This window comes from Galeopterus variegatus, unplaced genomic scaffold (genome assembly GCF_000696425.1).
Source record: "Galeopterus variegatus unplaced genomic scaffold, G_variegatus-3.0.2 Scaffold619, whole genome shotgun sequence".
In the NCBI taxonomy this organism is placed as follows: Eukaryota; Metazoa; Chordata; class Mammalia; order Dermoptera; family Cynocephalidae; genus Galeopterus; species Galeopterus variegatus.
The window spans coordinates 357,310-383,415 of NW_007726730.1; the positions used below are offsets into that span (position 1 = coordinate 357,310).

General features: G+C 41.9%; 3 protein-coding genes across 5 annotated transcripts in view; all 3 read right to left on the bottom strand.

Moving 5' to 3' along the window:
- The window catches only part of CWF19L1 (CWF19-like 1, cell cycle control (S. pombe)), a 25,009-nt gene extending 13,534 nt beyond the window's left edge, over window positions 1-11,475 (bottom strand). The window contains exons 1-6 of the mRNA XM_008570600.1: window positions 11,414-11,475; window positions 8,524-8,608; window positions 7,513-7,591; window positions 6,872-6,973; window positions 4,349-4,563; window positions 2,148-2,266 (exon numbers count right to left, since the gene is read on the bottom strand). Coding sequence (XP_008568822.1) covers window positions 2,148-2,266; window positions 4,349-4,563; window positions 6,872-6,973; window positions 7,513-7,591; window positions 8,524-8,608; window positions 11,414-11,436 — 623 coding nt within the window. The 5' untranslated portion in view covers window positions 11,437-11,475. The remainder of the gene's footprint in view (window positions 1-2,147; window positions 2,267-4,348; window positions 4,564-6,871; window positions 6,974-7,512; window positions 7,592-8,523; window positions 8,609-11,413) is intronic.
- Window positions 11,476-12,990: 1,515 nt separating this feature from the next.
- Window positions 12,991-20,195, bottom strand: BLOC1S2 (biogenesis of lysosomal organelles complex-1, subunit 2). 2 transcript variants are annotated; one of them, XM_008570601.1, is made up of 5 exons: window positions 20,094-20,195; window positions 19,615-19,731; window positions 16,062-16,181; window positions 15,265-15,369; window positions 12,991-13,770 (listed from the first exon to the last, which is right to left on the bottom strand). In XM_008570601.1, exons 1-5 carry the CDS (start codon window positions 20,188-20,190, stop codon window positions 13,739-13,741), a joined length of 471 nt encoding a protein of 156 aa, XP_008568823.1. In that variant the 5' UTR covers window positions 20,191-20,195; the 3' UTR covers window positions 12,991-13,738. The 2 variants fall into 2 exon arrangements, with proteins under 2 accessions (XP_008568823.1, XP_008568824.1); XM_008570602.1 differs by having other exon boundaries at window positions 20,042-20,095.
- A 1,909-nt stretch (window positions 20,196-22,104) lies between these two features.
- PKD2L1 (polycystic kidney disease 2-like 1) overlaps window positions 22,105-26,106 on the bottom strand; it is a 33,986-nt gene continuing 29,984 nt past the window's right edge. For both annotated transcript variants that reach the window (XM_008570603.1, XM_008570604.1), the window contains exons 10-15: window positions 25,879-25,977; window positions 25,561-25,679; window positions 24,160-24,286; window positions 23,312-23,430; window positions 22,937-23,060; window positions 22,105-22,267 (exon numbers count right to left, since the gene is read on the bottom strand). In XM_008570603.1, coding sequence (XP_008568825.1) covers window positions 22,166-22,267; window positions 22,937-23,060; window positions 23,312-23,430; window positions 24,160-24,286; window positions 25,561-25,679; window positions 25,879-25,977 — 690 coding nt within the window. In that variant the 3' untranslated portion in view covers window positions 22,105-22,165. The remainder of the gene's footprint in view (window positions 22,268-22,936; window positions 23,061-23,311; window positions 23,431-24,159; window positions 24,287-25,560; window positions 25,680-25,878; window positions 25,978-26,106) is intronic.

Genomic DNA, 26,106 nt, shown 5'->3' on the forward strand with positions numbered 1-26,106 from the left:
AAAAAAAAAAAAAAAAAAAAAAAGAAATCATATGTGGTCTTTTGTGTCCGGCTTCTTTCACTTAGCATAACGTTTTCAAGGTTCAACCATGTTGTAGCATATATTAGTACTTCTTTCATTTTTCTTGCCAAATAACATTACGTCATATAGATTTTCCACTTTTTATTTATCCATTCATCAGGTGATAGACAGTTTAGTTGTTTATACTTTTGAGCTACTATGAATAATGCTGTTACGATCATTTGTGTACAAGATTTTGTGTGGACATGTTTTTATTTCTCTTGGAATACGTGTAGAATTGCTTTTTTTTTTATTTTGGTGGCTGGCTGGTTTGGGGATCTGAACCCTTGACCGTGGTGTTATCAGCACTACGCTCTTCCAAATGAGCCACTGGCCAGCCCTGGAATTGCTTGATCACATGGTAACACTTGTGTTTAACCTTTTGAAGAACTACCAGTTTTTCAAAGTGGTTGCACCATTTTACTTTCCCACCAGCAATGTATAAGGGCTCCAATTACTCCACATCCTTACCAACATGTGCTATTACATATTTGACTTTTTCATACAGCCATTCTAGTTGGTGTGAATGGTATTTCTTTTTTTTCCCTTTTTGTCTTTTTTCGTGACCAGCAACGGATCGCAACCCTCAGTGTCGCGCCCGTACCGGACCGGGACCGGCCACGGGATCGCAACCCTCGGTGTTGCCCCCGCACCTTGCTCAGCCAGTGAGCGGCCAGTCTGTATGTGGGATCCGAACCCTCGGCGGGAGCGCCACCGCACTTCCCAAGCGGCGCACTGTAGCAGTGCGCCACCGGGCCGGCCCGTGAATGGTATTTCACTGCGGTTTTGATTTGCATTTCTCTAATGGTAATGATGTGAGCATCTTATGTGCCTACTGATCATTTGTGCATGTTCTGTGAAGAATTGTGTATTCAGATCCTTAAAAATTGTGCAGGTTTTGAGTGGCTTGTTCCCATAATCTCTGTTTTTAAGGTATGTTTTTAGAGAGTAAGAGATTTTTCTGGAATGCATATATAGAGATTTAACAGAAAGCCTTTTTACCTATAATTATGTATTAGGCCGTGGGATTAATGTGGGGGAAATTCGTATAACTTCGTATAATGTATGCTATACGAACTTATTACGCCCGCACCTTGCTCAGCCAGTGAGCGGCCAGTCTGTATGTGGGATCCGAACCCTCGGCGGGAGCGCCACCGCACTTCCCAAGCGGCGCACTGTAGCAGTGCGCCACCGGGCCGGCCCGTGAATGGTATTTCACTGCGGTTTTGATTTGCATTTCTCTAATGGTAATGATGTGAGCATCTTATGTGCCTACTGATCATTTGTGCATGTTCTGTGAAGAATTGTGTATTCAGATCCTTAAAAATTGTGCAGGTTTTGAGTGGCTTGTTCCCATAATCTCTGTTTTTAAGGTATGTTTTTAGAGAGTAAGAGATTTTTCTGGAATGCATATATAGAGATTTAACAGAAAGCCTTTTTACCTATAATTATGTATTAGGCCGTGGGATTAATGTGGGGGGAAAGGTCATTCTCTTCTGTTTGCTCACTTATATTTTTTGAACTAGCAACAAGCACATATATTATTTTTGAGGGAAAAAAAAGGTAAAAGTTATTTTAGGGATTATCCATATCCTTTATCAGCAAAGATAATTCAAAGTTAATTTAACTCTGTGACTTATAAAACACTGGTTTTATGTTTTCTATAATATATCCTTTAAAAACTCCACCTCCAAACTCAAACTAAAAAAAAAGGAAAAGGGAAAATTGATACAAGGTCTTGTTATACAAACTGAAATAATTCTAAAGTGATTATACTGAGAACTGAATTTTCAAGACTGTACAAAGAATACTGGTTTGATATGATCAAAACAGGACCTAAAGTGCTACAAAGAGCTATAATGATCAACACTCAGACTCTCAAACCTTTAAGGGGCTTTATTGTCCAATCCCTTATATTTCAGATTAGGGAACAAACTCAGAGAAGCTGAATGATTTAAGAATCATTCATTTCAGCACCTGAGTAACCAAAAGGAACCAAGATGTTATATGGCTAGAATAAAAGAAGTTTAAACAGAAGATCCGAGACAAATTCTTCAAAAAGCCAAAAAGAATAAAATGCTACTCACCGATATGGAAGCCTCTCATAATAGGTCTTTTCCAAAGCAGCAAAATGATATCTTGGTTTCAAGTCTGTGGCAAGACTGGAGACCAAAGCAGAGCCACATTTTTTGGTATCCACTTCTCCCTACATGTGGGCAGAAGGATTTTGCGCAGTGAATTTCTTACTCACGGTAATCAGAGAAAAACCAAATAAGGGAACTGAACTATTATGAAAGCAGAAATAGGAACAATTGTTAGAAGCCAGAATTAAAAAGTAAGGTAACTCCTCCACACTAGTACCCAAAACATGGATTATTAGAACCTTTTTGGAAAGTAAGCTCTCTCTCTGGAGCCCACAAACTCTACTTCTAGCTTGCTTTGTAGTGTGCCTGTATTTCTGACTATGCAGATAGTCATAGTCAATGCAGAAAATAAGAATTAAAGCCTAACCTTCTGGGCCCCTAGGATCCATAGAATATTTGGTATGTAATACCCAAGGACCTCATCACACAAGCATGTAATCCTTTATTTTGCTTCAATTGAGGAAGTGGCAGTTTGTGGAAGGGCCCAACCACATCCTTGTTACAAAGTTTGTAAGTAACATAAAACTTATCAAAAGTTAAGCCTGTTCCCCAAACATCCCTAGCTTCCATTAACAACCAATTATGTGATCTCTCATTCATAGCACTATTTATGAACTCTATTCTAAGAGAAGATATTAGATGGAAAAAAAGAAATTACCAGTTTATTTTCCACTAAGTAAAGCAGGAACTTCCTTTTGTCTTATAGCTTGCCTCCTACATGTTTCTGCTGAAGGGCAGGGAATTGGCCTTGAGGTTAGTTGTTGTATGTTACAGACCGATAAACTATATTTTTCTCCTCCATAAATATGTTATTTATAAACTTTGATCAAAATTCTTTTTTAGGGCCGGCCCGGTGGCGCACTGCTACAGTGCGCCGCTTGGGAGCGCGGTGGCGCTCCCGCCGAGGGTTCGGATCCCACATACAGACTGGTTCCCGCTCACTGGCTGAGCGAGGTGTGGGCGCAGCACCGAGGGTTGCGATCCCGTTGCCGGTCCCGGTCCGGTACGGGCGCGACACTGAGGGTTGTGATCCGTTGCCGGACACGAAAAAGGAAATAAATAAATAAATAAATAAATAAAATTCTTTTTTAGCTTCCCCCATAGTGAAGGGGCCTCATTTTCTCATCCTTACAGAGCATCACCCGTGTCTTTCTCCCTTCCATCATCACATTAGTAGCCCTTCTCTGGATCTTCCCTAGCATTGCTTTATCTTTGTGCAGCAACCAGCACTACCCCTTATTCTGTGAGAAGAATAACCATGGATTTGCAGAAGGGGAAGACAGCATTTTCCCTTTTCCTTTTAACATCTTCCCTGACAATGCCTGGTATCTTGTTGGCCTTTTTGGCCACAGACATATCGTTCTAAAGTTGGCAGGGAGTGCTCTACAGGGCCCTCTTCTGTATCATCACTGATAATTTGTCCCCAAACACATTCCCACATTTCTCTTCATTGAAGTTCAGCTGATGCTTTCTGCCCTCACAGACAACCTTTTCAAGATCTTTCTTAGGCTTATTTCCACCAATGTAGAATTTCACTCCCCATGATAGCTGTCATTTCTGTTGTACATCCTCTTCCAGATTACTTATAAAAATATTAAAATCAAACGCAATGGAGAGTTCCAATGCATCCCAACATTAAAGTATTCCTATTAGAGAAGCACAAGTTTTCATAACCTTCTTTCCTATCTTTTGATCTTTAGATCACTTGCCTCAATCCCATAATTTAGTGTAAAAAATATTTCAATAGCCAGAAAGTGATAATCTGGAAAGGAAAAGGGGAAATACAACTACAGAACTGCGACTAGCTGTAAATCTTCTCACTGAAAATTAATGAAACCTCAAAACATATTAAGAGGAGGCTTGAAAGAGGGCACTTGAAGAAGAGAATATAATTCAAAGAACCATTCATTTACAATTAATATTTCAGCAATCTCATCTATGAATCATATTTTTATGAGATCAACTTTCCCTTTGGTCAGTTGATATAGCTTTTAGAATCCTGAAAAATTTTATAAAAGACTTTTAGTGAAAGGTACCAAGAGCTAAAATACTCAATATAAAGAACAAAGGGTGGGGAAAAAGCCCAACTTGAGCCAGTACAATTTGCTTTTAGAAAATCCAACTGAATAAGCATTACTACTCACAGAAGAATTCCCAAAGTTCCCCACATACTTGGGCCATGGGGATGTGAGCAAGATATCAACACCCTTAAACTGGGATGCTGAACACAGTATTGTTTTCAGGGAAGACACATCCTTGGGACTAAAACTGTAACCTGGGACTGGCTCATTTAAGGATTCTGTCCCACTGAGGTACACAATCTGCAGCCCCGAGCTTCCAGTGAAGATACCTTTACGACCTGGGTTCAAAGAAAAATGGACAAGTTTTAGTGAAAACTGCAGAACAAAAGGCCATCAATATGGCTATGACCCTCTCTCCTCATGCCATGACTCTCCTATGTCCCTGCCATTCTACATCCCTAAACAAGTGTAAACTCTCCTGTAGCCCCGCTTCTGGCTGCCAGGTATCAATGTTGGATGATGCAACAACAGTATTCCTGTTTAGTAAGTATGAGCAACCCTCATGCGAAGGCTGCTGTAGCCCATGAGCCAGTCTGTTTATGCCAGGTGCCTTACAAATATTATGGAAAAAAGTTGAGAAGCAGTGATTAAGCAAAGGCTTTCTGCCTTAGAGAACACTCTACAGGGACTGAGAGAAACCCAGACACCTGGACACAGCAAGAGGCAAATAACAGCAGTTCTGAGGAAGCAATAGTCTAGAAAGATGTACTCTTCAGGCAGGCAGTAACTTCCAAGTGAAGGAAAACATTTGGAAAGAGCAACTGTTTGGGAAAAATTAGAGACTCTCCTGTCTTCTAAAGTTATTCCCAGCTTGTGGCCTTGACTCCACTCCTTTCTGTTGCCTCCAAGACCTTGCTCCATCAATTTTGACCTCCCTTTCATCTACTGAGTCTCTTCTTCTCAATTGGTCTTTCTGCTCAGAAAAGAATAGAACATGCTTAATCATCCCCATCCAAAATGAACAAACCTACAAAGAAAATTCCTCCTCTGTAATTTTGAACTTCTGAAGTGCTTTATCTCTTAATTAGTTCCTTACCCACTGCAATCTAGTTTCCCTCTATCATTCTCTTTAAGGTCACTGATCACCCTAAAATTGCCAATGGTCTTCTCCTCAGACTATGCTCTCTTTACTTAGACTCTATGAATTTGACAATATCTTTACCTCTCCAAACAGTCTTTTAAGCACTTTCACCTCTCTTTGCCTACCTCCTAGATGAAGATATATACACACACACACACACACACACACACACACACACACACACACACACACACACACGGTATTATCATCTACCTGCTTCTCTTCTAATTATATTTCTCTTTCATCTATTTATTTTTGTCAGCTGGCTGGTACGGGGATCCAAACCCATGACCTTGATGTTACCAGCACCATGGTTTCCCCAGTGAACTAACTGGCCAGCCCCCTTCTAATTATATTTCTTCTTTAAAAATTTGATCCTCTTCTCAGCTTTATTTATAAACTCCCCAAAGTCTACACCCTTCAACATTGATACTTTAGAAAGAACTATCACTTCCAACTATATGTCAGATGTTCTACCAGCACTTAAACCTCAATATCCCATGTTTACTATCAAGTTTATTGCTTGCTCCTCCTACTGGATCTCAAAAAATCTGTTTCACAGAAATAACCCAAGTACCCCATCTGCTCTTTCCACTCCTGGCACTAAATCCATATGATAAAATCGCTGCCAAATATCTACAGTAGTCTCTTAATACAAATCTAAAAACTGATTTAGATGAGAACTGCCACAGTCAGGCCCACGTTAAGATCTACAACAAAAGGATTTCAAAATGTATATCTCACAAGTGTGGTTAAAAACAACAAATAAAAATCCTTTCCTCGGGCCGGCCCAGTGGCTCACTCGGGAGAGTGCGGTGCTGATAACACCAAGGCCCCGGGTTCGGATCCCATATAGGGATGGCCGGTTCGCTCACTGGCTGGGCGTGGTGCTGACAACACCAACTCAAGGGTTAAGATCCCCTTACCGGTCATCTTTTAAAAAAAAAAAAAAAAAAAAAATCCTTTCCTCAATTTTTTGCTTAAAAGAAACCCATATGAGCAAGATGAGACTGATTACATGAGAGCCACAGCCAGATATAGAGACTAAAGGGCAAGATGGACTATGGAGAGGGAAAGCATTTACAGCAAAAGAAATGCAGATGTTTTCTAGAGAAATGAGACCGACAAAGAGGAAATATGAAGAGCAGTGGAGCCATTTAGGAAAAAAATGAGTTGAATGATCCAAGAGGCAGAAGACTGACAAGTGGGGGGAAACAAAAGCAAAATTTGACAGTCCTTTTAAAAATGGCTAGACATTGAAAGAACCACTGAAAGCAATACAGAGAGGTGTGGAAGGAACAACTTTAACCTGGAATTGAAGAAAAAGAACCTTGAATTGGAAAAAGATAGAGCGAGTAAAAATCCCAAGGATCAGCACTAAAAACTTCCAACCCCCATTCTCTCAGGCAGTAATGGCAGAAGAATCCAGCCAAAAATTTCCTAGGAGACTAATTCCTGAGAACACTTTATTATGTGCATAACAAACACAAAAAATATCAACTTACCTAGATAAGTAATATTTTCAGCTAATTCACACCCATCAGCATCTCGGAAATGTTTTACTGTTTCCTGGTTATTGGCACCAAGCACATATGTTTGAATAGGAGCTAGTGAGGGAAACAGACATGACACCATATAGTTACCAGATTTGCTTTGGAACTTGAGAAATACTTTCCCATAGGAAAAAATACTTAAAGCAAAACTAAAGAGTCTGTGCATTCCCCTCACAGCAATCTTAAATGTGGAATATGCTCACCACTAAGGATATCCTACACCCAACTTTGTGGTTTAACTATTAAATGGTGTCACTAAGCCGATGAAGTGACATCTTAAAGAGGATAGTCAATGTATAATGAAGCAAACACAGACCCTAAAGAGCTTAATAAAAAATACTAGAACTGGAATAAAGAAAGGACACATATGGTTGTATTTATTCAGTTCCTGCCAACCTAGAAGAGAATTATTTTTCTGAAACTAAATTGAACCAAGATCAAAATGTGAACATGTAGATTATGCACAAGCATTCTTTCCAGCTCAATGCAGAGCTCGAATGGGAAATTCTTTAATAACTAACATGTGAAAAGCAATCCAGCCAGAACTTGAAACTTTGTAAGAAATCATATGTTAAATAAAATAATTTTTATACCTTTCTTGATGCCAGTCTTATACTCCTCCCAATCAGCATCTGGGGTGGAACCAAAGAAATTTCCTACACACAACAGCAGCTAAAATGAGTTTTTTAAACAGATATATGAGGTTTTTAAACATAAGACAGTACATAATTGATAGTAACAGTAGCTAATTATCCAACTTAATAGTATCAAACCATTATTCTTAACCAATTTCCAGAATTTCAACACAGAATTCTTTAACAGCAATTCTATGATTCTATGAATTATTAAATTTTGGCACACTGGCTGTCAAATCCAGGTTGGGGATGGAGAATAGAGTCAGGGAACTGAACTTGCGAAAGAAGTCAGAATTCAAGTGCTTCTCAACTAATCCTAGTCCCACTCTGCCACTCCATAATTCTTTCCACCATCCTTCTCCTTCCTTGGACTATATAGTGATGGGGAAATAGACCTTTAAAGAATCCCTCTATGAAATACAAAACCTAAAATATTAGATACCTGGAAGATTCAGGGCATTAAAAACACATTTCCTGACTGTTATCTTTACTCAACTTTTAACCCAATGAACAAATTATCCCTACACCTAGAATGCTCTTCTGTATTCTAGAAGTTTACAGTCTAGCTGGCAACAATACATAACATTTATATAGGGTTCTCTAGTTTGTGAAGCATTTGAACATATGGTATCTGATTTGGTCCATGCCATTCACTCAGGAAATAGATTTGTGCTTCCCAAACCCAGGGGTCAGAAGTACCTCGGGAGGTTTTGCTGGTCTGTTTTTGGTTTTCTGTACAATAATAAAGTAATAAGATTCAAATTCAAAGGTATAAAAAGTCTACAGTAAATAGGTCTCCCTCCCCCAAACAACTGCAGGTACTAAGTTCCTATGCACACAAAAGGAATTCAGTCTAACAAAAATGAAGAGTGTGTGCTCAATCAAGAAATTAACAAAGGAGCTCAAACTTAATTTTAGTATGTTTAGCTACAATGGTAAAATTAAATTCAGTAAAAAGAAATGTCTTACATCAAAGTTTCCACTTTTCTTCTGAATTGCTCGAACTCTATTGAATAAAACATCAAACTTTCCTTCAACATCTCCACAAGCCAAACTGCAAACAAGCAATAAAGATTATGGCAATTCAGGAAACACAAATTGGACTTCCAGGTTTGGTATATGCTAGTCTTCTGGAGTAGATAGATGTGTGACTTAGTTTCTCTGTAGTTACCTTGTGAGGTTCAGTGCACGTAAACTATTACTAACCATTTAACTCGCCAAATCTAAAATTTAGCTTATCATTTCCTTCACAATTGAGCCAGCTTCTTTTCATTCTTAAGTTTTACAGATGGGTGTATCACCAACTTGGTCATAAAGAGTCAAAAATCCCCCCCAGTTACCAAGTCCCACCAATCCCTTTTTCCAAACATCTTTCATATTCATTCTGTCCTTTTTATATCTGACTCTATTTTAGTACAGGGCTTTAATCATTCATTCAATAATATGTACTGGACACCTACAAATGCTAAGTGCAATATGCCAACTACTATGCTAAGAACACGTTAGGAATACAAAGAGGAGGAAGACTCAGTTCAAGCCTCAAAGAGTTTACAATCAGGAAAGGAAAGATAATTCAATCATTATAAATTTATACTTAACAGGCTATAATAGAAGATATGTATAAAGTCTTATGGAGCAGGACGTAGAAAATGGCAAGAACTGAGATCGGTAAGGTAGACTGGCCCTAAGTTGTGAAGTGACTTGTTCTATCATCTCATTTCTGAGATTTTCAAATTCTGACTTACATAGTTTTCCACTTTTCATATCATTTTCTTAATGTCTTTTAACTCATTTTGAAATATTAGAGTTCTTATTGTCTTTTCAGTTATGTCTTTCTGGTGTGCTCTTATTGTCCACATCATCACTTCTCAGCCATTTAGCTAAGATCAAGTGGACTACTGTCCACATTGCTGAATATTTTCAATCAGGATAATGACATGACATTACCTGCTTTAAAAAGATCGTTTTAGAAATGGTGAAAGATGTTTTGGAGGAACAAGTGACTATAAGGAAAAATTTCAGCAAGAAGGACAATGACTAATGGAGATGGGGAGGAAAGAAACATATGACAAATTTAGAATTTGAACACAACTACAGTGAGGAAGTAGGATGGGAAAACAGATGGGAAGTAGGATGAGGAAGAAGTGGGAATGGGGGATAACTGCAAGGATGAGCAACTGAGACATGGCAGAGGCAGAATCAGAGAGAAATATGATGAATCTGGTACTGGATACAAAGTAGAGAACACACTTATGTTTCTCCTAAAGCCTTTTCTTCTTACTATCCATCCTACATAAAATCATCAGTTTAATGTTCTTTCCTCAAAAACATTAAGAGGTTCCCCACTGCCCATAGAACCGTAGCCTTCCACAGGTCCTGACCTGTCTTTCCAGTGCTTTCTCCTAGTTTCCCTAACTGAAACCTTCCCTACTGTCAACTTGATCACCCTCTGCCTCTGCCATTCCCTGAGACTGTTACCTCTCCTAACAGTCCCGTCCTACTCTGAGTCTAACTTTTTCCCATCCTTCAAGGCCTAGCACATCTCTGAAGCCTTCCTGGTCAGCTCAGAAAGTTACTTCCTTCTCAAAACCTCAGAAACCCATATAGCATTTCAGAGCAAGCTCTGTCATAACCTATTAAGCATTTTTATTTATCTTCCGAGCACCACCTCTTCTAGAAAGACTTCCTCTCCCTGTCAGTTATCAATTCCTGGTGCTCCCACAGGATCCTGCACTTCTATCACAGCAGTTGTGACATGGAATTATAATTGTTTCTGGGAGATCCATTGCTCAATTAGTACATCACAAGGTGCCTCAAGTCATATCTTCTCATCTGGGCCCTTTTTCCGGTGTTCCCTATCTCTTTGAAAAAAGATAAAAATCTATGATGTAACAGTGCCAACTCCTTCTCACTCACGAACAAACCATCACCAAACCCTATTGATTTCACCTCCTTAATAAACCTTGATCCCTAAACTTCTCCTCTACTATCAGTCTACCTAATCCTACCTATTCTCTACTTTGGCTCTGATTTGTTCTCCACATTGTAGCCAAACAAAAATTTGATCACGCCAAGGCATTCATATAAACATTTCAATGACTATTTTGAGATTAAAGACAAACATATTTATCAGGGCTCAATCCTCATTTTCTTAGGGAAGCTTTCCCTGATTCCTCCCATGAAGGCAAATACCCCTATTATACACTCTCCCGGAACCGTGAACCTTTTCTTCCTAACATATGCCACTATCGTAATACATTAATCTGGATTATTTGATTAATAACTGTCCCCCTAGACAATAAGCTCCATTAAGGCAGGAACTTCATCTGTGTAAGGCCTAGCACAGGTCCTGGCATACCGCAGTTGTTCAATAAATACTTGATGAATGAACGAAAGAAGTTCTCTATTCACTACCCCGCGGCTCCTCCTCCCTCAAAAAAGTAAGCCAGGGTAGGGGCCCTATCTCTATCTATCTATCTATCAATCATCTATCTATCTATCCTATCCACCACTGCCCAGGGCCCATCAGTGGACTCGATGTCTAGAAGTATTTGTTTAACAAATAAATGGCGTCAGAGGAGAAATGATGGGGAAATGTTGTGTCAGAAGCCAGGACGGCCTAAAATGGAGGAAGCCTGACTCTGGAACCTTCCGCCTCTCTCAACGAATGTCACCGAGAGTCCCCCCTCGGAAGCCAAAACGCCCCGGAAGAAAGGCCAGCCCAAGCTACGCTAAAAGATGACCGAGCTCCCCAGCAGCCTCCCTCCCACCCCCCGCCTTTCCCTTCTCCCTTCCTGTCATGAGAAAGACCCCCGCCAGTCTCTACACACACAGAGATTTCCAATTCAGGGTCACTCACAGGCGCAGCGGTTTCTGAGCCATCGGGCCCAACAGCCTGGGTTAGCACGACCACCTAAAACCGAGAAACCGAACCAGCGGTCCTCGAAATAAATGCGAGCGCACTACAATAAGACGTCAGCGTACCCCAGCCAATGGGGAGTCAGTTATCTACGGAGAGCGCCGAGGCTCATAAACCTCACGCAGGTGGTTTCGCCTCAAGGAGAAACCAAGAAGGAAGAAGAAATGACCGAAAGGACGCCAGTTATGATTTATTTAGGAGCAACTGAATGAAGTTAGCGAGCTGCTAGAAAGTTCCCTGAACAATATTGGGCCATAATCTAACCTAACCGTATCAGTCTAATGGGCAAGACAGACCCCCCTCCAACCACGCTTTTTGTAAGTTTTTAACCTATCAAAGTTTTTAACCTATTAAGCCATGACCTCGATACAGTGTCATCATGTTGCCAGATTTGCTTGCGCGCTTTCTCTCAAGGTGCCCTAGCACTTTAATTTTCACTGAATCATTTGAAAGCAAAGTGCAGACCTCAGTAATACCTCAGCATGCATCTCCCCATAATAAGGAACATCATCCTACATAACCATACCATTAAAGCACCTAAGAAAATTAACTCAATAACACCTAATATACATCTACATTTCAAATTCTCCATTTGTCTTCTCAAACTGATTTTACACCTGCAGTTCGTTTTCATCCAGGATCCAGTCAAGTTTCATAATTGCATTTGGTTCTATTTCTAGTCTCTTTTAATCTACAAAAGGCCACCTCCCTTTTTGGTTTGTTTTTCATGACATTGACTTCTTTGAAGAATTCAGGCCAATTGGTAGGAGACACGGTGTATGAGGAAATGGAAACAAAAGGGGAGAGTTCCTGACAACTGAGGGGCACAGAAGATTCATCAAGGGCACCCAAGTTATTCAAACTTAACTAAAACAAGGGCCGGCCCATGGCTCACTTGGGAGAGTGTGGCGCTGAAAACACCAAGGCCACATGTTCAGATCTCTATATAGGGATGGCTGGTTAGCTCACTTTGGAGAGCGTTGTGCTGACAAAACCAAGTCAAAGGTTAACATCCCCTTACCAGTCATCTTTAAAAAATTAAATAAAACATAAAATAAGTAAAGGAAGAACCACAAAGTTCTCTTTTCTCCCCAACTTCTGCAATGCTTTTTGCCTCATAAATATATATTGATGCCCCTGCTTTGCTGCCATATTGAGCATGCATTTTTTTTCCTACTTTTTGGGAAACACAGCACTGCCCAGGAGTGGCACTAAAGACAGAATCTTGAAGAAGAGTATAAGTTTGCTAAACACGGACAAGTAATAATTCCAAGAAGAGGAAACCACAGGAAGATACGAAAACTCACCCATGGAATTCTATATTATCTTTGCAACTTATCTGTACATCTAAATCTCTTCTAAAATACAAAGCTTATGAAAAGAAAACTCATCTGGGAATTTAAGATAGCTGAAGATAGCTGAACATAGTGTATGAGTAACAGGAAATGAAATTGATGTCTTTAGCATGAAAGGAAGGTCCCCAGGAACCCACCTGATTCCAGATGCAAGTAGGAAGATAGTTTATAAAATGCTTTATTTTATGAGTGGCAGCCCCTACCTCCCCACCCAGCACACATACACATCTTGTCTTTGTCTTTATCACATTTCCAAAAGGGAGCACATGTCAAGATCCCATTCCACCCTCAACATTTGACTCACATATAAAAGAGACAAGAGGAGCCCATCCTAGACACCAAGCTGTAAAAACACTCCTTTCACTATTTCTGCTCAGTCTGAAGACTCAGCCTGAAATTATTTTAAGATTTTCTGTTATTGCAATATTATGGAGAAGTAAATTACTGACATTCACAAGGTAATACTGGCAAAAAAACAAATTTGTTTTGTTTTACTTTTTTAATTTAGAATCATTAATAGAAAAAAACAACCATTTACACAGTAACTCAAAAACCAGCCATTTAAGAAAATAATGTAGTAATCAACCACTTCCAGAGAAAATAAGTCCTTTCATTTGATTCTACTGGCAAGCCCAGGTTTATCCTGAACTTTGAGTTTCTGTCCTGAATGGATAATGAAGCATTCAAGTAAAAGGTAAGGAGTTATAATGTGTAAGTTTCTGAGGAATACTGCCTCAAAGGAGGTTCAGATAGCCACAGTCCTCCAGTTTACTCCAATGTTGGGATGTTCCTGGGATGACCATCATAGTGTCCTTGTGAGGAGTTTTGACAATTCATCAGCCTCAGGATTCAGGTCTTATAAAACATTCTTCCACATTAAAAAAGACTTTGTCCCATAGAAATAAGTTTTTCATCGTTTCTCCAGCTTCTTGTACTTGGCTTCTGCAGGAGGAGAGCAGGTGGGCAAGTTACATATTTTTAAACTGGCTCTTACAAAGACACTTTTTAGTTAGCATTTCCAGGCAAATTCAAAAATGCCTATTATGGCTCTTGAGCCACTCTCTCTTGCTCAAGCCTGCTCCATCCTCTCCAGAGTATACTCTCACTTTGCTAAATAAAACTGCTCTTTGCTTTTCAAAACAACAAACAAACAAAAATGCCTATTACATTTTAAAAAATCTATTAGCTTCAATCTCATCATCTGCCCAAATACTCAGATCTTCGATCTGCACAACTTGAAATAAGGAGTCAAACACACTCATCAAGAATTGGGAATCCGACATAAGTTCACTAAGTTCTAACCCTGTCAATAGCACCTGCTTAGACGGCTCCACCAGGATTAAGCAGACCTACTAGCACATGACCCATCAGGAGCCTTACTAAGCACAGGAAACTGCCTCTCCAGGCACTGTCCCAGGTACCCTCAGGAACCAGACCGGAACTCTCAGTATAAATGTATATTTCCTCTTTTATGTTCTTATCCTTACACCTCACTCCAGAAGAGCAATTTCGAAAGATACAGAGAAGGGCTGGCCAGTTAACTCAGTTGGTTACAGCACAGTGCTGACAACACCTGGAGTTCGATCCCTGCACCAGACAGCCACAAAAAAAAAGAAAGAAAGAAAAGAAAGATACAGAGATTTAAAAGTCCATCACATAACCTCATACTGTGACAGATTCTCTTTTTCTTTTAAAACCTCAAAAGCACCTGGTAAAATGCCTTCTGCATGGTAAGGTTCACAGTAACCATTTAATAAATGTAATTGTAGACAATGAAACTGATTGCTGATCACCATCCATGTCAAATCTCAGCCTGCTACAAACGACTCTGTTGAAGTAATCAACAATTGTCAACGATAAAAATAAAATAATCTGTAAGTGTTATCTAGGAAAAAAGCAAATTCATTATTTTTAACTATGGATATAAGAGCCAGAGCCAGTTAGCAAACCATCAACACTAAAAATACTAGTATCTTTCTTAAAGGAAAAGTAACCCTTCAAGAAAATTCTTGATTGACTATTCTGCTTTTTAAGACATACATATCTACATTATCAAAGATGATCTGGCCTGCTAGATCACAACTAAGAGCTCAGCTTTTAATCAAACAGAATTGCTCTTACACGTACTGGTATTGTAGTCCTTAAGCAAGTTCCTTAACCCCTTAAACCACATTTTCCTCCTCTACAGAATGGGAATAAAAATCATGTACAGATTACTGGGAAGATAAAAAACATAATGCATGTAAAGCACTAAGAATACTTAAGTACTCAGGAAATGTTATTTTAGTCTATAATAATAATAAATTACTCAGTAGGTTTTTGTGAAGATTAATAGATCATTGTAGCTACAGCATAAATGTTAACTATTACACTAGTTAGTGACATACTGGCCAGGGGTACTCTTTATTAAGTCAAAACAAAAATAAAAATGGTTACCCAGTTTTTTTGAATATGCATCCAACTTGTAGGCTGCCTGCTCAAGAGCTGCTACCTGCTCCTCAATTACACTGATCTGATCCAGATAAGGCTGTAGTTCAGCATCTTTAAAAACAAAAACAAACTGCATTTTTTCATATGGCATCAACAAGAAGTATAGAAAAAGTGGAAAGTAAGAATACTAGTGTCTCTCCAGATGTGCCTAAGACAGAATAGGTGGGGAGACATGATTCTGATCACTAGTAGGGCAGAGGCTTTAGAAGACAGTAGCTACGACTGTGACCTAGACAAAGTAAGTCTCTCTCATCTAATTTTCCTTTCTTTTTAATCTCCTGGTCCTCAACAATTTTTCCATTACTGATTCTGTTTTTTGAGTATTCAAATACCAAGAAAGAGTGCCCTTAAAGACAAGGAATACAAATATAAGTCAATGAAAAAAATATATTTCACCACTGTAAATTAGCTTTTTCCATTTATAGACTTTCCAGTTTTCCATATAGAGTAGTCCTTTATGGATTTCATTGTGAAATCAATTCCCTAGAATTTGGCCACCCCTCCTCTCCCCACTCCCTTTCCAGAAATAAACTGATAAAATAAAGATTTGGAAGTAGAAATAACCATACCACCAAAGCATGCTAATCCTCAGAATGGAAGAAATTCACCTTAACTTTGTAATTCATTTTTAGAAAATGAATCCCCAGAAGACAAGGATGTCATGTTCCCTTCCCTTCTCCACGGTCCTAAGCACAAAAGAACATTAAATACAAACATGTTTAATTATAAAAAATATTACTTACACTTCTGGTTTAAGTCCTTTAAGTTTCTGCTAATGTTTATAGCAATATCTTTCATTTCAAGATACTTCAAGCTGGTTAGTTTATTCATATTTTCCAGGAGCTTATAGTCTTCACTGGTGGCTTTAAAGTAAACAGAAAATGTGATACCTTTAAAAATTGTTTTAGATCATTAAAATGTGAACTTTTTCCAAATTGTAGTTCAAGGCAGTACCTAGGGAATGTCAAAGGAGCAGGCCACTTATGATGTATGACATTTATACTCAGCCTGTGTACTCTGAATGTCTAAGTAGAAACTCAGGCCACAATCAAAAAACTATTTAAACCAAACAAGATCCAGAAGGTTCAGGACCACGGTTAGAAAAGGAAATAGTAAACTTATGTCCTAAGAAAAGGGAGGTGAAATAGTCTTGGTACTTCAACAGCATGAATACACGTAATTTGGGGAAATGCATCATAATATATCTATATCCTATCAACTAGGACCTCACCACTTTTTATTAACTCATTTATTACTGTGTTGATCCTACATTGCATTTTATGCAGTGACTTTTCCAAACCACCTGTCTGCTTCTCATATCCTCTATTCTCTTCATTCCCACTCAAAGCAAATGGCCACTACTCCAATATTCCTGAAAGCCAAGCCCACTAACATAAGCTGTTTCAACTTCTCTGACTTACTTCTAAACTTCTTCCTTAATACCTTAATATCTTCACAAGAGGCAGAAAAGTATTCCTATTCTTGCCAAGACAGCTCCTCCTCTTGTACTCTTGGTCCCAAATCCTTCCACCTCTTCAAGGCCCCTCTTCAATGATGTTTCATTTACATTTCCAAACTCTCCTTCCATTCTGGCACCTTCTTCTCTATCTAGAAATATATTCAGGTTTCCTCCAGCTCAAAACTGCTCCCTCTTTTCTGCTACACCTATATCTTTGGCTCAGTAAAGCAAAGGAGCTTCACCGCCAAGCAATTTAAAATAGTAGCTAACACTCGCTACTTCCTCTTCTTCACCATTCACTTGCATAAACTATTGCAGTCTGGCCTCTGCCCCCACCATCCAGAGAACTTACATGATCCAAGGTCATCAGTGCCCTCCTAACCACCAAACCCATGGCATTTTCTCAGTTCTTATCCTCCTAAACCTCTCCATTGTCTCTGACACTACTGATCTCCCTCTCTTTATGAAATGCTCATTTCTCTTGGCTGATATAGCATTGTACTACATATTTTCCAATCTCTTTCTTACTGCTCTTCCTAGGTTTCTATATCAGATCCTTTCTCATGCAACCCCCTTAACTATCAGTTCTCAACTTTTTCTCAGCTGTGACACATAACTGATGTTTACATCGGTGACATATTCCCATGGGCATTCCCAGGGTTATGCTAGCTTCCCCTCAAATTCAAAAACGCATTTGTTCATGGGGACAGGGGGCAGGGGGAGTGGTGGACTAACGGGTACAAAACTATGCTATCTACCCTAAGCGAATCATTGTGCAGTACATGCATTTACTTTAACAACATACTGTACCCCACAAATATGTACAATATTAAATATCTTGAATTTAAACAAAAAAAATTAGTGCAAGTAAGAATGACAATCATAGGGAAATAATGATCTGCTTAAAATTAATTTTATAACAAATAAATCATTTGGAAACCTAGATACTTTAAATACCGTTATTAAAAACAAATTAATTGCCCCATACAGGCATTCCCCGAGATTTCAGTCTAGGCCCTCTTATCTACCTCTAAGCTCTTCCTTGGCGATCTCATCCTGCACAGCCTCCAATCACACTGCTATGCACATGACTCCCAAATCTGTTTCTCGTGCTCTGATCAGTCTCTGAGCTCTAGACTCACAATGTATAAGTCACTTGAGTGTCCTAGTAATATCTACAAACAGCCAAGCTAAAACTGAAAACATTATTTTCACACCAAATATGATTCCTCTTTCTACTTTCCCTATGCTGGTTGATGGCACCACCTAGGCTTAAAACCTCAGACACGTCTTAGGCAGCTCCCATCCCTCAATACTCTCTTCAAAAAGTCCTATAGAGTCTACTTCTGTAAAGTTCTTGCACCCATGCTTTCCTTTCCATTCCTTTCACCATCACTCTGCCTCAGACCATCATTACTTTTTATCTGAACTACTGGTCATCCTGTCTCTAGTTTTTCTCCCCCATATCTGTACTCTCACTGCTATCAAATTAATCTTCCAAGGATCACACACTCAAATACCTGGAAGCCAGAAAGATAATATAAATGAATAAAGGAAGCCATGTATTTGCATGTTAAAAACATAAGAAAATTATTCACTTCCACAAAGAAATATGCTTCCTCCCACTTCTTGGAATATGTGATACTCTTAACCCATCATTTACTTTACCAGTTAAACCATTTCTGTACCACTACTAATTAAAACAACAGTATGAGAATGGTGATACAGTAGGTCTCAGTAAAGAGGAGAAAAGAGGAAGTGGTGGGGACAAACTGAACAGCATTGCTCCTTTTAAAGGAGGCAGCTGCTCAGCTCTAGCAAATTATAGCCCCACAAGAATGGGGGACTAGTATTGCCAAATCTTTGGAATTTTTAAAGAGAAGCCAGAAATCTAGATTTTGTTACTTGGTTTCTCTTCTCAAAAACAAACAAACAAATAATCAGGCTGATAATTAAAGACTGACAACCCCTCCTGTTAATGCATCAAGCATTTTCTCATAGATTCTGGTTCACGAATTTAGCTCACAGCAATTCCTGGGGAAGTGAAACAACAGAACAAATGCTTATGAGAGGCTACTTTAGACCAGACTCGCTTCCTGACCTTCCTCCACCATAGGTTATGTGTCCACCTAGAAACACACAACACAACACAATCGTGTCCCAAAGGGTGGGTCACCAAATCCTCAGACCAACCTAATAGGTCCCTAAATCTGCAGGTCACTCCCCATTCCCCAGTTTCATTTCTCTTTACTCCCATAAACACATCATCTGCTTTAGCCAAATAAACTGCTTGCTTATACCACTTCACTCACTACGGTAGGTCCCTAAATCTGCAGGTCACTCCCCATTCCCCAGTTTCATTTCTCTTTACTCCCATAAATACATCATCTGCTTTAGCCAAATAAACTGCTTGCTTATACCACCTCACTCACTACGGTATCATTTCCCGCTTTTCCACCAATCATTCCCTTCACGAGCCTGCTCAAAATACACCTCCCCCAAGGAAGCACTTCTTCATTAATGTTACCAGATACTAATTTTTTTTTCTGCCTTCTCATCGTTAGTCTACACTACAAAGGCTTGCAGAGTTGCATTAATTACTGTATTCTTAATGTTTCTGAAAGCGTTTCATGAACTCTTCGTGAAAGGAATAGATCTTCTTCCCTCGCATTCACGACCTCCCCAAACTTCCAAAAGGCCTGTCTCAGGGCAAGTGGGGCTGGGGCGGGAGCAGCAGATTGATGCTGCTAAAGCACCTCCCAGGTCTCCCGGAGCCAAACCACAGTTCCCGCGACTGGTGCAGAGCACCACCCGAATCCACCCAGACCCCGCCTTACCCGTCAGCTCCCCAGTCAGGTAAGTGGCCATTTTGGAGAACATGTCCCGGCAGAGCTCAGTGATGTCTGCCTCGGCGGGCTCCTTTGCTTCCTCAGCTGTCTCCACCGCGGCATCGTCTGGGCCAAGGGAGAATGAGTAAGCGTCCTGCCTACACCCGATCCTTATCCACCAGATCCCCCCACCTGTCCTCATTCGATCAAGTCGGTTCTAGTCTCCATCTGCTATAATTTCTCTGTCCTTGCCCACCTGACACAATTCTTCTCTCTTGCACCGCCCCTCCCTCATACCCGATCCTCGGGCCAAACCCCCTCAGTCTTTCTAACAGGACACTCGCGCTCACATAGACAGGTGCATCCCTCCGACCTGCCCGCTCCTGCCAGCTGAGCCAACCATACTACACTCGGCCCCGCCATCCCGGGTCCCTACCCGGAGCCCCAGGTCCCCCGCCGGGCACTTCATCCCCATCCACTCCGGGTACCTCGAGAGGGCTCCTCACGTCGGGTGGCCGGGACACCCTCTGCGGCCGCCGCCATGCCGGTCCCTGCGCCGCTTCCGGTTCTGGGGCTTCTGCGCATGCGCACCGGGAGGACACCCCCTCCCACCCCCGCGAGCGCCGCCTTGTAGTCCTGCGCCTCTCTCCTGTCTTGCCACAGATGACTTAGAAAAAGTGTAAGCACAAAGCTAACGTGAATCGATCCGCTGCTGAGAGTCCCGACATCTGGGACTTAGGACGCGCTCCTCCCTGCAGCCACACCCTGGAGGCGTCACTCGTCTTGTACGACACACGACCCATCGAAAACCACCTAAGTCACTAGAGATAGGTTGCCCCTTCCCCAGACAGGCTGCACGCTGGTTGGTGTTAGTTACCAAAAGATTGCTCAGGGAATCCATGCTTTTGCAGGTTGTCTCATCCAGGCTTTGGGAAACCTTCAGGCATTGATCCCTGATCCTAAATACTCTCCCTCCCAATGTCCTGAATTAACACCAATTCATTGGTGCCTATTTCTTAAGCTGCAGGCCTGCACCTACTTCTCTTCAGTTGATACAGCCTTTCTGGAAGGAAGCTTAAATGTAACTTTTTTAGGGCTGAGGCCACACTCTGGTTATCTTAATTGCACAGAGCTGTTTCACAAGTCTCCTAGGTATGTAGAGTACTTAATGGGATGGGAGAACGTGAGTGGGTGAAGGGAATGGATGAGAAAAAGTGACTGGGGAGCAATGGAAGGTGAAAAATGAAGAAGGAGTAAAGGTCACAGGAGAAGGGAGAGGAGATATACAGTAGGACTCAGGATGCAGGATCCTGGACACTCAAAATCTTGGTGTAGGAGTTTCTTGTCTTATCCCTGGTTTTCCTCCATCTTAACCCTCTCACACACACCCCACACCCTTACATATGTACACACACACACACACACACACACACACACACACACACACGCTCACCAGCTACCCCCACCCCCTGCTCTCTTAACCTGACTCCGCCTACTCTGAGGACTGGGTCTCCCTGAGTCACTTGTCTCCATTCTTCCTTATGGTACAATCGTGGTGCCAACCATTTCAAACCCATTCCTACAAGGCAGAAGTTCTTATTTCAGAACTTCTGGGGCAGTCCAGCTCCTTCACATTGTCACTGCCCCCACTGTATACCACCTAGAGTGTATGAATCTACCCCAACCCAAGCACATAGATGGCTCACAATTCCATCCTCTCTTCTTTCCTCTATAATCCCAGAAGCAAATACAAAGTCTTGGTTTTCCTAAGGAGTTTTATTGATAGTCACCAGGGAAACCCACATTGTCCTGTGGAAGAATAGAGTCAGAGCCCACCACATATTAGTCCAAAGATCTCTGGATTGTAAGGTCATTTCCTTGCCTAATTTCCTTTGGTCTCCATTTTCATCTCCAGGTTTATAGCCCCCTCAGTTCCCAGTGTTCAGTGGAATGCCAAGAGGCAGACACCTCCAAAAGAGTCTTTCTTCTTAGACTTTGCTCTGGGAGGGTATCACTGTAACTCCTCTGCAACACTAGAATCTCACCATTTGAGAGTCACCTCTCCTCTAAGACTTCCCTTTCTCTTTTACAGGAAAATTCTATGGGGCAAGATGAGAAACCCATGGGTGCTAGCAGCATATCTTTAAATACACAAAGGATAAGGATAAGATTCACTGGCAAGTAGGAAGATATCTAGACATTGCCTATTTTCTTGGCTTCTACCTTTTTCACACATCGTCGCTATCCATGATAGCCACTGGGGAGTCATTACCCTCCCTTCCTTTATCCTATTTGTTATTGACATTTTTTATGACCACAGTAGAGCTAAGTGGACGGGGAGTAAGAAGCATAGGCAATGTTATTTCACAGGGCTATGTGGCTACACACAGAAACACTGAGTCATGAGCCTAAGCATGATGCCTAGCTAAACACGGAAACATTGGCTCAAAAGGCTAGATGCAGGGTGGGACTTGGCAGCAGCCATGATGGGGCCTGCTGCCCTAAAAGCGGAGGGCATGTGGAGAGGAGGCAAAGAAAGAGGAGCCTGCTGTCTGATGCTTTAGGACCCCTCCCCGACACTCTCCTGTCCACCCTGAACTCCCCAGAGAACTGAAGTCAAAGCTGGGACTGGCTGCAGGTGTTCCCAAATGGCTTGTTCCTCCTGTTGGAAGAAAAAGGGACAGGTCATTTAAAGGAGTTGTGCCCCCCTTTCCCTTTCCCTGGATATAATTCTAGAGAAGCCAGACTGCTATAGACTGAATATTTATGTCCCCCCTAAATTTATATGTTGAAATCCTAACTCCCAGTGTGATGGTGTTAGGAGGTGGGGCCTTTGATAGGTGACAAGGTCATGAGTGTGGAGCCCTCATGAATGGGATAAATGCCCTCATGAAAGAGAGTTCCCTTGCCCCTTCCACCATGTGAGGACACCGTGAGAAGATAGCTGTCTGTGAACCAGGAGGTGGGCCCTCACCAGATATCAGATCTGCTGGTGCCTTCATCTTAGACTTCCAGCCTCCCAAACTGTGAGAAATAAATTTCTGTTGTTTATACGTTACCCAGTCTCTGACAGTTTGTTATGGCAGCCCAAATAGATAAAGATAGACCATCTCCTAGAGGCTAAGGCAGCCCTTAGGCCAGGGCAACCAACTTCCAGGCCTTTCCTTCACCCCCCACTTCTACTAATACACTGACCACAGTGAAAAGGTTTCCCCAGGAGCCTGAAAACATAGTTCTTTCAAAAATGTTCTCTCCCTCCACCCACTGAGCAGAAAAAGTGGTAGAGTTCAGCTATGGGGAGCTAAGAGGACCCAGGTGAAGGACCACTCACCATGCTTGAGGAGGGAGCCAGCTGCCCCTTCCTCTCCAGCATCTTCAGCTTTGAGCCCACAGCATCAACCTGGGACACGACTCCTTCCAGGACAGTCTCCAGCTGCAGAACTCTCCTTGTGAGCCTGTGCAGGATTTGAGAGAGACCAAGGGAGGAGAAATACGTGTCTGGGGCCTGGGTGCCTACAGAGGCAGAGTAACAGAATGTTGTGTGTGTGGATGGGAACAAGTAAGGAAAGGCTCAGCCTTGTAGGGAGAATTGAATGGGGAGCAGAGGTTCTCCCTGGGCTAGGACAGGGAATTAGAAAGTTGTGGAAGGAAGCTTAAGATAGGATATTACAAACACAGCCAGCCCTCTGCCTCTGGCTGCACGTACGTGTAGAATTCGTCTCCTGAAACCCAGCCTTCTGGTCTGGTAGCCTCCAGGCCCAACTCTCCTGATGGGCTGCTCACAATGGACTGGCCCAGGTTCTCAATCTCAGCCTTGAGGGCCACCTGATCAGGAAGTCATAGGTTAGTGGGGAGAAGATTACTCTGGAAGCCATCAGCTCCTGTTCTATCACCTGCTCTAATGGGCTCTCAGGACCAAGCCTTGGGATCGGTACTTGCTATTCCCCTTCCCTCCCAGACACGAGACAATAAGGTCAGGGTGGTGATGCTGGATCAACCTCTGGAGAGGGAGTCGCCTCCCAAAGAAATCCAGCCTTTGAAGCCTTGATTAATTAGGTGTTCACTAGAGGCCAACTCAGTGTGGGAGAGGGAGGAACAGTACTGGAATTCTTGGCACTTTCCCTTTTCATCTAGGGATGAAGCAGGCATAGTAGGAGCAGCTGAGGATCAGAGTTTGAAAATCCCAAAGAGAAGGCAAGTCCTCAGAGGGAATTGTTAGGGATTCTTGGGCAATTGGTCCTTTTCCCCTAAGACTGTGTTTTGGAGCCATGGTTCTTAATCTTGGCTATGCACTGGAATCACCTGGGGGGGTTTAAAAAGTACTGATATCTGGACCCCATCCTCAGAGATTCCTATTTAATTGGTCTAGGGTGTGTGGCCTTAGTATGAGGATTTTGAAAGGCTCCCCAGGGTATTCTAATGTGTAGCAGTTTGAGAATCACTACTCTGGAGAGTTCCTTCCTGCTCATCTATGGGAGGATTTTCAGTTTGGGCCAGGGGGGGAGGGGAGGTTGTGCAATTTTCCTTACACTGCCTCCCTACCAGCCTACTCACCCTCTCCTCCTCCAGGTCCTGTCGCATTTGTTCCTGCTCTTTCTCATCCAGGATGCGATTCCCATCGCGGTCAAACCGCGTGAAGGCGGCTGTGAGCTCAGTGATCTGATGCTCTGTGTGCCCCAGTCTGAGAAGAAGAGGATGATGAAATGACTCCTGCCCTGTCGTGACTGATCTCTTCATTATGGACTCCCCCTTCTTTTATCAGACTCTGGCAAGAGTCTTGCTCTCTGGGTCTTGCTTTCTGGGAAAGAAGTTGACCACATGGGAAAGCCAGGATCTCCAATGTCTAGTAACTTTACCTCTAAAAAATCACTTTAATCTATTTTTCTTTCTCTCCTGACTCCTGCTGACTAGATTCAGGTCTTCCTGACCTCGTATAGGGATTATTGCCTCTAAATAACCCGCCACCCCCCCGCTTCCCCTTCACTCATCACTCCCGAAATCCATCCTCCATAATACAGCTAGAGTAATTAACCTTTCTAAAGTGCAAGTCTAAACACACCCTTTTTTTGTTTAAAATCCCTCTTGCGGCACCCTTTGGATAGAGTGTTGGTATTTGAGGCCTTTCCCATTGTGGCTCTTGCCCATTTTCCTGGTCTCATCTCCTGTTATGATCCACCTACTATGTGATACCTTAGCAATGCTCAACTACTTATTACTCCTCAACGTGTTCCTTGGTTTCAGACCTCTATACCTTTGTATGTACTTTTATCTTTTCTTGTAATGTCCTCTGCTTGTTCACTTGTAAGCTATTCATCCTCCAAAATGCTATTCAGACATCACCTCTTCCAGGGAGCCTCCCCTTAAGCTCAAAGGTAGAATTGATCACTCTCTTTACTCCATGGCCCCTCTTTCTTAGTCATTTCTGTTGTTGAACTTATTCTGTGATTCACTGTATTTGCTTACATGTCTATGAGCTCCTAGAGGACAAAGACCTTGTCTCATTTAATTATGTTGTTCCCTACTCAGTGCCTGGCCCACAGGTGGTGCTCACAGTATATTTGGTCAATGTTTAGTAATATGTTTGACTTGGAAGCAGGGAGAGAATGGTTAAAGGATTAGACCAGTGTTTGGGGAGGTGGGGTGGCACATAGAACGATGATCAGAGTTTTGTGGTAGTGGGGCATGTATGCAATGATTTAGGAATTATATTATTATATTAGTGCTAAGAGTTGTTCAGCGAGGTCCAGAATGTTATAGACCACGGTCAGAGACCTTTAAACTAAGGGCATAATTCTCAGGTCAGGACCAGAGACCTATGGGTCAAGGACAGAAGCCTGCAAGGTAACGTCAGAGGACCATAGACCAAGACCAAAAGCTTATAGGGAAAGGAAGTATAGTTGAGGGTCAAGGAGTTATAGACCAATATCAGAGAAGGTTGGATCTCTGCTTGCTCACTCCCTCAAGGTGTTGGTGAAATCTTCGATCTGGATCTCCTCCCCACTCTGCAGGACTTTCTGCACATCTGAAACCCGCTCCTTCCTCAGACGCAGCCTTAGTAGCGTCTTGTTGTAGCCCTGAAAGGGAAAAGAAACAGTCCGCACAGGCTCCTTATCATCACTGGCCTCCACCCCCACCCACAGGATGCCAGGCTTCCCAGGATAAGTCAAAGGCACACAAAGGCACAAGCTCTATACCAGTCAGGAACAGACCAGGACAGAGCCTTGGACCTGGGCTCTGATGCAGATGTGCAGCTCAAGGACACAAAGTAGTCACCTGTTTCAGGAGGTCAGAAAGCTGAAGCTCATCCTTCTGTCCAGCCAGCTCCTCCTTGACCTCTGAGTATGTGTCATTGATGATGGCCAGGAACATGTTCTGGAGGATAAGTAAGGGACCTGCCTCCTTATGACCTCACCCCCATATTCTCTAAAAGCATTGAACCCAGTGACCCCATTAATGCACCAGACACATGTTTTAAAGGGGCCAATGCCCTCAGCCCCAGCT